The sequence below is a fragment of the Stegostoma tigrinum genome, chromosome 14, assembly GCF_030684315.1.
Source record: "Stegostoma tigrinum isolate sSteTig4 chromosome 14, sSteTig4.hap1, whole genome shotgun sequence".
Classification (NCBI taxonomy): Eukaryota; Metazoa; Chordata; class Chondrichthyes; order Orectolobiformes; family Stegostomatidae; genus Stegostoma; species Stegostoma tigrinum.
In genome coordinates this window covers 72,596,062-72,612,092 of record NC_081367.1, presented here as the reverse complement: position 1 = coordinate 72,612,092, position 16,031 = coordinate 72,596,062, and the positions used below count along the sequence as shown (strand labels likewise).

The window sequence follows — 16,031 nt, the reverse complement described above, 5'->3', positions numbered from 1 at the left end:
ACTGCAGGAGGCCCATGATGGACACGTCGTCCGAGGAATGGGAGGGAGAGTTAAAATGGTTCATGACTGGGAGGTGCAGTTGTTTATTGCGAACCGAGCGGAGCCCAGCCTGTCTCCGCCTCTCTAACCTGTTCTTCCTCTCACCCATCCCTTCCTCCCACCCCAAGTTGCACCTCCATCTCCTACCTACTAACCTCATCCCACCTCCTTGACCTGTCCGTCCTCCCTGGACTGACCTATCCCCTCCCTACCTCCCCACCTATACTCTCCTCTCCACCTACCTTCTTTTCTCTCCATCTTCGGTCCGCCTCCCCCTCTCTCCCTATTTATTCCAGAACCCTCTCCCCATCCCTCTCTCTGATGAAGGGTCTAGGCCCGAAACGTCAGCTTTTGCGCTCCTGAGATGCTGCTTGGCCTGCTGTGTTCATCCAGCCGCACACTTTGCTTCCAATATGCTGCTCTGTTCAGCCCTGAGCTAAGTATTTATCTCAGTACAATTGTTGTAATGAAGGCCAACTATTTCTACCTCTGGAACATCGCTACATTTGTGTTGCTGAAACCTTCATTCAGACCTAATTGCCATTTAATCTCATGGTTGGAGCCCCATCCTTCAGTTCTGAATAAGTACACTGAAATACCCAAACTCTCTTGCTCATACTCCAGACTGAAATTGGTTTTTCCCACCCACCACTGCAGTTCTCACTAACTCATATTAGCTCAAAGTTAGCATGGCAGAATCCTCACCTTTGTTTTTAAACCCCTTCCCACTCCTATTCTCCAACCCTGATTCCATCAACTCATTCCCCTCTGCTCACACACTTCCTTCCTCTAATTTTGACATCTTTATTAACTTTTACAGCTGCATTGGCTACCGACAACGAGTTGCCTCCTTAAACCCCTCCAGCTCCTTTCCTTCATGTGCCTCTCGTTCTTCTTTGATCAACAAGTTTCAACTTGCCACTTCTGCTTTCCTCACTCCTCCTGGTTGCCTTGTAAGATTTCTTTCAAAGATGAAAGTGCTGTTGTTGCTATCAGACAGATTGCTGAGCGGTCTCAGGCTAAGTGTGTTAAATGTCAAATCACATCATCTCTCAATTTTCTTATTAGTGCAAAACTGTAACAAAATGTCGTTTTGTAAGAGGATACAAAGGCTCCGAAAATGAAGAGTGCATTGAAGATGTGGTTCTGATAGGTGAACAGTGCAACACCCATATAACAGAAGATGAAGTTTTCAGCCATGAAGTTCATAAACTCAAAAAGCTGGAAAAGAAAAACACACATATTTGCTTATTTCAACTTTAAGCTGATTCTCAGTAAAGCCTATGATTTTAAACAAAAGCAGGAAGTGCCAGAGAAACTCAGCAGGTGTGACAGCATCTGTGCAGAAAAACACAACATTTTGAGTCCAGTGACTTTTCATCACGACAGATGCTGCCAGATGTGCTGACTTTCTCCAGTATTTTTTGTTTTTGTTTTAGATTTCCAGAATCCATTGTACTTTGCTTTATTTGACTAACAATGTTGGAAGTCACTTTTGAGAACACACAACCTATTGAACAAATTTGTCCCCTTTATTTGGATCTACTCACAACTATAGTCAACTTACTGTTTTCATTCATTCATGGGATGAGGGTGTCACTGCCTGTCCCTAATTGCCCAGAGGGCAGTTAAGAGTCAACTACATTGCTGTGGGCCTGCAGTCACATGTAGAACAGACCAGGTAAGGATGGCAGTTTCCTTCCCTAAAGGGCATTAGTGAATCCAGATGGATTATTATAATAATCAGTAGGCCTTTCATGGCCATTATTAGACTCTTCCTTCCAGATTCTTATTGAACTCAAATTTACCATCTGCCATGGCAAGATGTGAACCCGGGTCCCAAATGTGGCCTGGATCTCTGGATTAACAGTCTCTGCAGTAAAGACTTCCATAGATTCACAATCCTCAGAGAAGAGATTCTTCCCATCTCTGTGTTAAATGTGCAGCCCCTTGTTCTGAGATGATTTCGTCTGGATCTAGACTCTCGCGCAAAGAGAAACACCCTCTTTGCACCTACCCCGTCAAGTCTGTTACGAGTCTTCCCTGTTTCAATAAGGTCACGTACCACTCTGCGCTGTTCTAATGAGCACAGGGCTGGCACACTCACCCGGGTGTATGACAACTCTACCCAGGGCTGTAAGAAACTACAGAAGGTTGTGTGCACAGCCCAGACCGTTACAGAAGCCAACCTCCATCCATGGGCTCTATTTACATGACTCGCTACCACAGAAAGGTGGAAACATCATCAAAGACCCCTCCCATCCCAGTAATGATCTCCTACCAACCTCTTCCATCAGGCAGAAAATACAGAAGCCTGAAAACACGCACAGGCAGGTTCAGGAACAGCTTCTCCCCCATTTTTATCAGACTGCTGACCTTAAATAACGCTGATTTCACCCAGTGCACGCCCTGTGCAATGTAACCTGTATGATTCTGTCTAAGTCTTTTTGATCTGTACATCCTTTGCTTACTATGATCTACCTGTTCCGCTTGTAAACAAAGCTTTTCCCCTTATTTTGGTATATGCAACAATAAATAAATAAATCAATCAATAAGAGAGTCCCTCCATAAGCAGGATCAGCCTTAGTGAACCTTCTCTGGACTGTCTCCAGAGCTAATTAAAGGATCCAAAATTATTCACTGTATCCCATCTGTGGTCTGACGAGTGTCTTAGAATGTTGTTAGCAAAACCTGTGTACTTTTATACTCCATTCCTTTGTAATAAAGATTAACATTTCAGTTACCTTCCCTTTCACTCACCGAACTTGGATGCTAGCTTTTTATGATTCATGGATGAGGAATCCGAAACCTCTCTGTTTTGTAGCTTTCTTCAATCTTTCTCCTTGTAAGTAATATTCATCTCCTCTATTCTTCCAGCCAAAGTACATAACCTTCCATTTTACAACATTTTGCTCCATTTAGAAGAGAAATGGAAGAGTTACTATGGTGTCCTGGCTAATATTTATCTCTTAATCTTAGGGAAAGAATTCCAAAGGTTCACCTTTTTGGGACGCTGTCCGCATTATTATACAGGCAGGGTAATTTATTACTGAAAGAATCATTGCCTGAAGAAATAATTAAGCCTGAAAAACATAATTTAGCCACTTATGAACTCTTTCCAGATCTTTAATAAACAGATTTTGGTTTTTAATTTGAAGTACTGTATTAGCTTTATTTCTATAAATTCTTCACAGGTAAATAAATTTGACTTATGATATCAGTGGCGTGGAAGGGATATATAAATGCAAGAGACAGTAGGAACTGCCGATGGTGGAGAATCTGAGACAACAAGGTATAACCCAATGGTATCAATGCAGACTTTGCAAGCTTCAAAATTTTCCCGCCCCCGACCCCATCCCAAAACCAGCCCAGCTCGTCCCCACCTCCTTAACCTGTCCTTCCTCCCACTTATCCCATCCTCCCACCTCAACGCCCACTGCCACCTCCTCCCTATCAGCCTCGTCCCCACCTCCTTGGCCAGTCCGCATTCCCTTGGCAGACCTATCCCCTCCCTAACTCTCCACCTACACTCACCTTTACTGGCTCCACCCCCACCTCCTTGATCTGCCCGTCTCCTCTCCACCTATCTTCTCCTTCATCCATCTTCTACCCACCTTCCCGTCTCTCCCTTTTTATTTCAGAACCTCCTTCCCCTTCCCCATCTCTGAGGAAGGTTCTAGGCCCAAAACATCAGCCTTCCTGCTCCTCTGCTGCTGCTTGGCCTGCTGTGTTCATCCAGCTCTACACCTTGTTATCTTATATAAATGCAAGTGTTCCTTTCTTAATTAAGTAGATTAAGGCCATACTAACAGGATGATAAGTGTGGTGCTTCCTATTTTCTGAGTCAGCAGATGTGTCGAGGATGCTGCATGAATTTCAATCGACAATTCCAATGACAAACAAGACAGGTCTAGCCCATTGACATCGGCTTACTGACTCTTAAGTGGTCCTTACAAAGTTGGCTATAACTTTGTTGAAATAACAAAAACTACTGAAGAACGTTGAGTGAATAAAGAGCTATTCATGTCAATTTAGCATCCCAACGTAACCTCATATCCTGAAATTATCATCAGTGCACATTGGTTAGGCACTGACAAAATACAAGGATTTAAAGAATATGGTATTCTTATCAAGTGCTGATTGCAATCTCTTAATGGACATTGGACAGCGGAAAATGCAATATACCATTACTCATTGCTGTTCACAAAGAATAAAGAATGCTTTCTGACGTATCCCACTGAGATTCAGACGGTGTTGGAAGATGGTGTCAAATGCATCTGAAATCAAGGGTAGATTATTGTCTTAGAAAACAGTGAGAATATCAACTTCAGTTGATGACACAAAAAAGTGAGATTTCTCTGCCAAAGATTTGTTAATGCCAAAGTGCTATTAGCATTAAATTTTGAAGAAACCAAACAACAAAGGACAAAAAGGAATATTGATTGATTTGACATGTTACTTTGACGAGCATCGATTTTTATAATGTAGAACTTGAGGGAGTGTTAGGTTTGTCATTTTTGGCCACAAATTACAAGCAAATGTAACTCCTTTGTATGTGATGAACACGCATTGAATCCATTCTGAGTTTGAATATTATTCAGTACAATTAAGCACCTCACAGACCACTTGACATATCGAACCAGTTGAGCAAGGAGTGTCTGCTGGACTCAACAAACAGGGACCATGATACATGCAAGAGTTTGTGACAGATTCAGCACCCATTCTCTATTCAGGGGTAAAAAAACAGCGTTTGCATCTTCACACGGACTGTCTCACACATGTCACTTTGTGCACCTACTGAGGAGCAATTTAAATTATGCAAGTGACCTTTACTGTGAAGCTCCAAGTGGCAGGCTCATTAAAACCAGAGCCTGTACATTAAAGGGGAACTGTTACAGTCAGTGACCAGCGAATGTGTTCTTAAAATATCATAAATTTCTAAAGGTTGGACAGAACAGTTTCTTTCCTGCTTCAATAAATCTGGTCTTTTCTATGGCACAATCTGAATGTTCAGTCAGTCACTCTTCATGGCCTTAGACATTCATCTGTTAATTTATTTTCTGATTGCTAACTATTCGTTCCTCTGTCCTTTAAAACTTAGCTTTGGGAGTGGCACGGTGACTCAGTGGTTAGCGCTGCCGTCTCACTGTAGCAGGGACCTGGGTATGATTCCAGCCTCAGGTTACCGTCTGTCTGGAGTTTGCACATTCTCCCTGGGTCTGTGTGGGTTTCCTCCTGTTTCCTCCCACTGTCCAAAGATGTGCAGATTAAGGTGAACTGGCCTTCGAAAATTGGCCAGGGATGTGTAGGTTAGGTAGTTTAACCATGGGAAACGCATGGCACAGGGATAGGGTAGAGGGGTGGGTCTGGGTAGGATGCTCTTCAGAGGGTTAGTGCAGACCTAATGGGCTGAATGTCCTGCTTCCACACTGCAGGAATTCTATGATGAGTTTTCTGAATGTTCAATGGTCTGGTTCTTTACCCCAGGTGAGTGAACAAGTTAACTCATCAACTGGCTAAAAACCAAATCCAAAAGTATGCTTCTTCAGAAGCTAAAGTGTAAACTGAATTAGCATGCTCTTGTTATTCTTTGACTGTGTTTTATACTGTTAAATTCAACAAGGATGCATCAAAAGCCATCTCCGAACTGACAATGTCCATGTAAGTAAACAAGTAGCTGCTTTCACTCCCAATTCGGCATCCTCTTAAATACACACACCTACAGAGCTCCACACAGAGTCACGGAGGTTACAACATGGAAACAAACCCTTCATTCCAACTCGTCCATGCCAACCAGATATCCTAAATTAATCTAGTTGGAGGGTCAGTGTGGACTCGACGGGTTGAATGGTCTGTTTTTACACACTAGGGATTCTATGATTCTATGACTTGAGGTGCAGGATTATCGGCCAACAAGAGGCGTATGGATTTAGCTCCAGCCTATTCAGCCTCTCCCTATAGCTCAAACTTCCAAACCTGGCAACTTCCTTGTCAATCCTTTCTGCACCCTTTCAGGTTTCACAACATCTTTCTTATAGCAGAGAGACCAGAACTGAACGCAGTATTCCATAAGTGGCCTCACAGATTTCCTGTACACCAATTTCATGCAACATGACCTCCCAACTCCCATATTCAACGCGTACCAAGTGTATTCTTCAGTGATTTGTCTAACTGCAACTCCAACTTCAAGGAACGATGAACCTGCACTCAAAGGTCCCAGTTCAGCAACACTTCCCAGGGCCTTACCATTAAGTGTATCAGTCTTGCCCTGATTTGCCTTTCAAAAATGCTGCACCTCACATTTATCTAAATTAAACTCCAACTGCCACTCCTTGGCCCACCTGATCAAGATCCTGTTGTATTCAGAAAAGTAACCTTCTTCGCTATCCACTGCATCCCTAGTTTTGCTGTCATCTGCAAACTTATCATACCTCCTATATTCACATCCAAATCATTTATATAAATGACAAAAAGCAGTGGGCCTAGTACCGATCCTTGTGGCACACCGCTGGTCACAGGCCTCCAGTCTGAAAAGCAACCCCCCCACCACCACGGTCTGTCTCCTCTCTCCGAGCCAGTTCTGTATCGACATGGCTAGTTCTCCCCGTATTCCATGTGATCTAACCTTGTCAGCCGGTCTACCTCGTGGAACCTTCATTGGAATTGACTTACCCAAAAATCAAGGAAATAATTACTAAAAGCTTCGACAGAGATTACTATTTGACCAAGTAGGAGTGCAAGTTGATCTGTGTCCTGAATCTCTATGCATGCCTTCAGCCTATATCCCTCCACCACAAATTATAGAATCATAGAATCCCTACAGTATGCAAACATGGCACATCGACCATCCAGTCCATACCGACCCACCAAAGAACATCTCACACGGGCTCACACCACCACCCTGTCCCAGTAGCCCTGCTTTTTCCATGGCCAATCCACCGAGCCTGCACACCTTTGGACTGTGGGAGGAAACCGGAGCACCCGGAGGAAACCCATGCAGACGCTGGGAGAATGTGCAAACGCCACACAGACAGTCACCCGAGGGTGGAATCGTACCTGGGTCCCTGGTGCTGTGAGGCTGCAGTGCTAACCACAGGCACTGAAGTGAGAAAGAAACATTTTCACCCAGTGAGTAGTTACGTTCTGGAGTGCGTGGCCTGGAAATATGGTGAGGTTAAGTTCAACTGAGGCATTGAACTGGCCAATAACCACAATGAATGGGAATATACTGAGACCAGGAGATGAGAGATCTTGGCGTGCAAAGTTAAAAGTTGCTGTACAGGTAGATAAGGTTGTAAAGAAGGCATATGGAATGCTGTCCTTCATTGGCAAAGGTATAGAATGCAAAAGGAGGGATATAATGGTGAAACTGTATAAGACACTGGTGAGGCCACAATTGGAATATTGTGTAAAGTTCTGAATACCACATTACAGGAAGGATGGATCTGCTCTGGAGAGAATGCAGAGAAGATTATACTAGAACATTGCCAGGGCTGGAGAATTGTAGCTGTGAGGATTGAAGAGGTTTCGGTTACTTTCCTTGGAACAGAGAAAGATGAAGGGTGACATGATTGAAGTCTACAAAATTGTGAGAGGTAGAGATAGAGCAGACAGGAAGAGCCCAGGGAGAACATGCAAACTCCACACACAGACAGAACAGAGATGAGGAGAAACTACTTCTCACAAAGGGTGGGGCATCTGTGGAATTCACTGCCCCAGAGTAATGTGGGTGTCAGGACGTTGAGTAAATTAAGGAGCAGATACACATATTTTTAATTAGCAATGGGTTGAAGGATTATGGGGAATGTGAAAGTAAGTGGAGTTGAGGCCAAGATGAGATCAGCCATGATCGTATTGAATAGTGGAGGAGGCTTGAAGGGCTGAATGGCCTCCTCATGCTCCTAATTCTAATGGGCTTGCAGCACTTCCACAGTTCTAACTCAATCTTCACCGGGGTGAAGCGGACACCTCACATCAATCTCCCCATCATAGAATGAGGCAGCCCAAGGGGAAAAGGCTGGAAATTCTGACAGAACTGGAGTTCACCCCAAATTCTGGCTCACTGTCTCACCCATGCAGTAACACTGCAGTACCTTCCACCCTGAACCACTCACACCGAAGCCCAGAAATGTTGGCCCCATTGCTCATTATCATCTGTGCTCGTTGTAAAATTTGCCCACGAGAGAAAATGTGTCAGGAACAAAAAAAAGGCAAATGACTTCAATATGAACCACAGCTTCAATAGAAATATGGAAACTACAACTAAATACAACACAAAACCTGTATTCATTGGGATTTAGAAGAATAAGAACTGATCTTATTGGAACATCCAATATTCTTACGGAGTTTCATAGGACAGATGCAGAAAGGTTGCTTCCTCTCATGGGAGAGTCTAGAACCAGACAGCATTATATCAGACTAAAGGAGCATAACATTTAAGACAGAGAAGAGGAAGAATTTTTCGTCTCGGAGGGTTGGAATTCTTTACTGCAGAGGGCTGAGTCTTTTAAAAAAACACATTCAAGCTTGAGACACACAGATAGTTGATCAGTAATGGATTCAAGGGTTTTAAGAAAAGTCAGAAAAGCGGAGTCGAAGGTCATCAGAAACAAAAATAGAAGTTGTTGAAAAAGCTCAGGTCTGGCAGCATCTGTGAACAGTGGGTTCCTCAGAACTGAGGAAGAGTCACTTGACCTGAAATGTTAACTCTGATTTCTCTCATGATGTGGAGGTGCCAGTTTTGGAATGGGGCGGAAAAGGTCAGAAATCACATGACACCAGGTTACGGTCCAACAGGTTTATGTGAAATCACAAGCTCTCAGAGCGTTGTACTATAACCTGGTGTCATGTGACCTCTGACCAGATTTCTCTCCACAGACACTTCCAGGCTTGTTCAGCTTCCCTAGCAATTTCTGTTTTAATTTCTGATTTACAGCATCCGCAGTTCTTTCAGTTTTTATTGAAGACTATCAGGCCAGCCATGATCTCAGTGGAAGGTGGATCTCGGATTCTCCAGCATCTGCAGTTCCCATTATCTCTATGGGCTGAATGGCCTACTTCTGTTTCTCACATCCCTCCCTGACACACTCAATACCTTCTATGCCCCAACAATCCCAGGACACACCTGTTTCCTCTGACACCACTTCGGAAGTGAGAATCGTCTTCCTGGGAGTCACCCCACGTAATGTGAGGGGCCTGGACAGTGTCCCTGGCCGAGCATTCAGATCCTGTGGGGACCAACTGACGAAAGTGTTCACCGACAACTTCAACCTCTCCCTCCTACAAGTCGAAGTTGCCCCCTGCTTCAGGAAGACCACCACCATCCCCGTACCCAAGAAAACACATGTAGTGTGCCTTAATGATTACCTAACCAGCGGTTCTGACCTCCATAATCATGAAGTGCTTAGAGAGGCTGGTCATGGCCCTCCAGTCTCCCAGCCTGCCTTGCTCCCCTACCGTTTGCCTATCAATGTAACAGGCCCACAGAGGGTGCCATATCCCAAGTTCTGCACGCATCCCTGGAACATCCGGAGATCAAAGATACCTACGTCAGACTCCCACTCATCGACTACAGCTCCGCCTTCAACACCATTATCCCCCCCAGGCTGATCTCAAAACTCCAAAACCTTGGTCTCTGTTCTGGCCCCTCAGCTTCCTGACCCACAGGCCGCAATCAGTGAGGAAGGTTACTGCACCTCCTCCACAACAACGTTCAACATTGGATCCCCCAAGGATACACCTCAGCGCCCTACTGTACTCTCTGCATACCCACGACGGTGTTGCCAAATTCCGAATGAATGCCATCCACACGTTCACTGACAACACTGCCGCAGTAGGAGGGATATCTAACAATAAAGAGTCAAAATACAGAAGGGAGACACAGGGCTTAGTGGTGTGTGCAATGAAAGTAATTTGTGTCTCAATGTCGGCAAAACTAAAGAACTGGTCATCGACTTCAGAAGGGAGGAAGGAGAACACGTCCCAGCCACATCAACGGAACGGAGGCTGAGAGGGTGGAGAGCATCAGGTTCCTTGGAGTGATGATAACTGACAACCTGTCCTGGATTTCCCACGTAGATGCAACAGTCAAGGAGACACAACATCTCTTCTTCCTCAGGCAGCTCAGGAAGTTTGGCATCTCCATAAGGTCCCTCACCAACGTCTAAAGATGCACCATTGAAAGCGTCACTATCCAGGTGCGTAACAGCCTGGTACCGCAACTGGTCTACACAGGACCCTAAGAGACTACAGAAGGTGGTGAGCACAGCCCCGACCATCACGGAAGCCAAACCCCCCCAATTCATGGTAACAAAGTGTAGAGCTGGATGCACACAGCAGGTCAAGCAGCATCTTAGGAGCTGGGCCTGCTGTGTTCATCCAGCTCCACACTTTGTTATCTCGGATTCTCCAGCATCTGCAGTTACTATTATCTCTTCCATCCGTGGGCTCTATTTACACAGCTCGTTGCCATGAAAAGGTGGCTAACATCGTCAAAGACCCCCATGATACTCTCTTCCAACCTCTTCCATCAGGCAGAAAATACAAAAGCCTGGACACACGCACAGGCAGCTTCAGGAACAGCTTCTTTCCGGCTGTTATCAGACTGTTCGAAGAACTCCAGCCTTAAATAATGTAACCTGTCTGCCTCTAAGCCCTCTTGATCTGTGCATCCTTTGCTTGCTGTGATCTGCCTGTTCTGCTCATAAACAAAGCTTTTCACTGTATTTCAGTACATGTGGCAATAAAATCAATCAGTGTTATGGTCCAACATGCTGACTCCTCCCATCCTTACATACGCTCCCACCTTTAACATTAGCATTAAAATTGATCTGCAGGTCAGAAAATGTACACTGGCTCAGAGCTAAACAGGCCCCTTTATCTATCTATAGCTGACCTCATTATTTCCCTGCAGGGTGCATTCCTCTTGATCTGAAGTGAGAAAATGATGCCTTTTTTTATCACCAGAGACCACCTGCTGAACAATCTGTTGGTAAAAACTAGAAACTTCAGGCAGTAACACTGCACCATGACTAGCCCATGGATTTAACCCAATAAGATGCAGTGCTTAAACAACTAGCACGGACACAATATTATCCTATTACATGGACAAGGGGAAGAGATGAATTTAAACAGATGCACTAATGGTCCCTGTGACTCATCTTTTAACACAGCACCTGTTAATACAACGCATTTCCATTTTGTTACCATAGCAACAGCTCTTTGGCCTACACTCCACAATAGCCACCCACACCCACCTGAATTCTTCACATGTAGCCTCGAAAAAAGCCTCTGCAATGTAAACATTCCTCCTCGACTGACAATTCTGAAAGCTGCTTCACAAAATGTGCAACCAATGTTGAAAACATGGCACCAAAGGAAGTGATATTTATGAAATCGGCAGGCCCAATGCAAAGAAAACACTACAGCCCAAGATAATAAAATGTGAGGCTGGATGAACACAGCAGGCCAAGCAGCATCTCAGGAGCACAAAAGCTGACGTTTCGGGCCTAGACCCTTCATCAGAGAGGGGGATGGGGAGAGGGAACTGGAATAAATAGGGAGAGAGGGGGAGGCGGGTGGCCATGGGCACCCGCATGGGCCCCAGCTATGCCTGCCTCTTTGTAGGTTATGTGGAACAGTCCCTCTTCCGCACCTACACAGGCCCCAAACCCCACCTCTTCCTCCGGTACATTGATGACTGTATTGGCGCCGCCTCTTGCTCCCCAGAGGAGCTCGAACAGTTCATCCACTTCACCAACACCTTCCACCCCAACCTCAAGTTCACCTGGGCCATCTCCAGCACATCCCTCACCTTCCTGGACCTCTCAGTCTCCATCTCAGGTAACCAGCTTGTAACTGATGACCATTTCAAGCCCACCGACTCCCACAGCTACCTAGAATACACCTCCTCCCACCCACCCTCCTGCAAAAATTCCATCCCCTATTCCCAATTCCTCCGCCTCCACCGCATCTGCTCCCACGATAAGACATTCCACTCCCGCACATCCCAGATGTCCAAGTTCTTCAAGGACCGCACCTTTCCCCCCACAGTGATCGAGAACGCCCTTGACCGTGTCTCCCGTATTTCCCGCAACACATCCCTCACACCCCACCCCCGCCATAACCGCCCAAAGAGGATCCCCCTCGTTCTCACACACCACCCCACCAACCTCTGGATACAACGCATCCTCCTCCGACACTTTCGCCATTCACAATCTGACCCCACCACCCAAGACATTTTTCCATCCCCTCCCCTGTCTGCTTTCCGGAGAGACCACTCTCTCCGTGACTCCCTTGTTCGCTCCACACTGCCCTCCAACCCCACCACACCCGGCACCTTCCCCTGCAACCGCAGGAAATGCTACACTTGTCCCCACACCTCCTCCCTCACCCCTATCCCAGGCCCCAAGATGACATTCCACATTAAGCAGAAGTTCACCTGCACATCTGCCAATGTGGTATACTGCATCCACTGTACCCGGTGTGGCTTCCTCTACATTGGGGAAACAAAGCGGAGGCTTGGAGACCGCTTTGCAGAACACCTCTGCTCAGTTCGCAACAAACAACTGCACCTCCCAGTCGCAAACCATTTCCACTCCCCCTCCCATTCTCTAGATGACATGTCCATCATGGGCCTCCTGCACTGCCACAATGATGCCACCCGAAGGTTGCAGGAACAGCAACTCATATTCCGCCTGGGAACCCTGCAGCCTAATGGTATCAATGTGGACTTCACCAGTTTCAAAATCTCCCCTTCCCCTACTGCATCCCTAAACCAGCCCAGTTCGTCCCCTCCCCCCACTGCACCACACAACCAGCCCAGCTCTTCCCCCCCACCCACTGCATCCCAAAACCAGTCCAACCTGTCTCTGCCTCCCTAACCGGTTCTTCCTCTCACCCATCCCTTCCTCCCACCCCAAGCCGCACCCCCATCATCTACCTACTAACCTCATCCCACCTCCTTGACCTGTCCGTCTTCCCTGGACTGACCTATCCCCTCCCTACCTCCCCACCTATACTCTCTCCAACTATCTTCTTTACTCTCCATCTTCGGTCCGCCTCCCCCTCTCTCCCTATTTATTCCAGTTCCATCTCCCCATCCCCCTCTCTGATGAAGGGTCTAGGCCCGAAACGTTAGCTTTTGTGCTCCTGAGATGCTGCTGGGCCTGCTGTGTTCATCCAGCCTCACATTTTATTATCTTGGAATTCTCCAGCATCTGCAATTCCCATTATCTCTGATACTACAGCCCAATATTTAACACAGCGTGGAGCTGGAGGAACAAAGCAGGCCAGGCAGAATCACAGGAGTAGGGAAGCTGACGTTTCGACCCGAAATGTTAGCTTTCCTGCTCCCCTGATGCCACCTGGCCTGCTGTGTTCCTCCAGCTCCACGCTGTGTTATCTCAGACTCCAGCATCGACGGTTCTTACTATCGCTGAGTGAGTTACAGCCCAAGATTTGGCGCTAGTATCCATGATTGCTTTAAAGTCATTTCTGAGTCATACCAGAGGGTTTAATGTTGCACCTCCTGTGTAAGATTCCTTTCTATTCTATTTTGTGTAGTTGTTTTGGAAAAACAGGTTATCAGAGGAAATTCAGCCCTGATATTGTTGTAACAAAATGTCATTAACCCAGTAACTCAAGGATCTCATTTAGTTACAGTGATGACCTGCCTTTGGGTCTCTGTCTGTAGGCAACATGATGGACTGGGTGTTGTCATGAGGGGCATGGATAGGGTGATTGACAAGGGTGTTGCCAGGGTTGGAGGGGTTGAGCTACAGGGAGGGACTGAATACGTGGAGGCTGAGGGATGACCTTGTGGAAGTTTACAAAATCATGAGGGGCGTGTACAGGGTAAACAGACAAGGCCTCTCCTTCAGGGTAGGAGAATCCAAAACTAGAGGGGCATAGGGTTAAGGTGAGAGGGGAAAGACATAAAAGGGACCTAAGGGGCAACTTTTTCATGCAGAGTGGGATGCGTGTATGGAATAAGCTGCCAGAGGAAGTGGTGGAGGCTGGTACAGTTACAACATTAAGAAGGCATCTGGATGGCTACATGAATAGGAAGGGTTTCGAGGGATATGGACCAAATGCCGGCAGGTGGGGCTGGATTTGTTTAGCATACCTGTTTGGTGTGGACAAGGTGGACTGAAGGGTCTGTTTCCGCGCTGTACATCTCTACAACTGTATGACTTATGAGAGTTTGCTGAAAGTTATGAATCTCCTCAAAGGGAGCAGCAGAAGATGAAGAGGGTTGACACACCCTGACAGTTAATATGCAGTTGTGTGATTGCAACCCATGCATCTTAAGCCCAAGCTAGGACTTTAGGGATGGAGGGGGAGCTTGAGCGCAGTACTGAGGGGGGTCTGCATTTTTGGAGATGCGGTTTCACAGATGAGAACCTGAAGCCCTTCTAATTTGACAGGTGGATGCAAAAAATCCCATGTTACCACCCTAAAGACCAGAGGGGTTGTGCCTGGAATCCCAGTCAACATTAATCCCTCAATCCACAGATCATCAACAAGTATGAGGCCTTGTTCTGAGAGGATTTAGGATCAAAGAGTACAGGGAGAAAGCAGGAGCTGGGTATGGAGTGGGGTAAATAGCCATGATGATATTGAATGCTGAAACAGTTTCAAAGGGCCGAATGACCTACCCCAGCCCTTATTTGCAATATTTTTGTTAACAGCCACTGTTTCTGGCACTTCATAAAAATTAGCTGTCATATACTCTCCCTTTACAACCATGACAGTCAGGGAGACAGTCCAAGGTTTCAAAAGGTGCTATATAAAGGTAAATTGTTCTTTCATAAATCTGAAATTTGTGTAGGATCAAGAATTGGAAACCAGATGTGACAGACGGAGAGGAGACAGTTAAGATTTGGATGCTGTCCAGGTCCTTTTCTTAACGTGGGTCAATGCACAGGTGACTCACCTGTCCTTTTAGTTGAAGCATCACAAAATACTTTATACATGACTGTAATCCAGGGTGTAGTTTGCCTTAGGTAAAGAAGAATTCAGTTTACCTCCAGAGTGCACAGTTGCACTGGGCTGAAACAACCAAGCCTAACCTGAAGAAGTCACCCTCCGCCCTCCAGACAAACATCAGGGGATCTCTCTCCCACTGCCGCCTCCCCCTCTCTCCCGATTTATTTCAGAATCCTCTCCCCATCCCCCTCTCTGATGAAGGATCTAGGCCTGAAACGTTAGCTTTTGTGCTCCTAAGATGCTGCTTGGCCTGCTGTGTTCATCCAGCTCCATACTTTGTTATAGACAATAGACAATGGGTGGAGTAGGCCATTCAGCCCTTTGAGCCAGCACCACCATTCATTATGATCATGGCTGATCATCCACAATCAGTATCCTGTTCCTGCCTTATCCCCATAACCCTTGATTCCACTATCTGTAAGAGCTCTATCTATCTCTTTCTTGAAAGTATCCAGAGAGTTGGCCTCCACTGCCTCTGGGGCAGAGCATTCCATATATCCACCAGTCTCTGGGTGAAGAAGTTTCTCCTCAACTCTGTTCTAAATGGCCTACCCCTTATCTCGGATTCTCCAGCATCTGGAGTTCCCATTATCTCTCACACAGCAACAATGCCTTTAAGGAGAGTGCTCAGAAGAGAGATGTTGGGGACAGGGGAAGTTTTTAACCAGGACAGGTTGCAAATCTCTCAGGACTAGCCTCTATGTCCGGCCACGTTCAAGTTCCCACCAAGCCTCAGCCCCTCAAAGATTTCGAGGAGTGTGAAATTCTGTCAAAAATCTTTCTGGTTGGTTGATTGAGTGGGCAGAGCTATCAGGCTTCAGCAGCAAGTTTTGACAGAAGAGCTGCTGCTGCTGGGAGCTGGACGAATCGCGATAATAATTCAGCGCTCCTGTGCAGAGAGACTGAAAATGGAGCCTGGAAATGAGTCAAATGTTTCTGCATCACTTGAAAATTCTCTGTCAGACCCACACACACACAAAAAAAACTAGCAGAGGAGAGGCTTA

The 16,031-nt window shown here is 46.1% G+C and overlaps 1 protein-coding gene across 2 annotated transcripts in view; it reads right to left on the bottom strand.

Annotated features, from left to right (window-relative positions):
* LOC125457988 (sodium/hydrogen exchanger 9-like) overlaps positions 1 to 16,031 on the bottom strand; it is a 453,786-nt gene that overhangs the window by 198,681 nt on the left and 239,074 nt on the right. For both annotated transcript variants that reach the window (XM_059651223.1, XM_059651224.1), the window contains exon 10: positions 1,147 to 1,260. In XM_059651223.1, the coding sequence (XP_059507206.1) occupies positions 1,147 to 1,260 (114 nt within the window). The remainder of the gene's footprint in view (positions 1 to 1,146; positions 1,261 to 16,031) is intronic.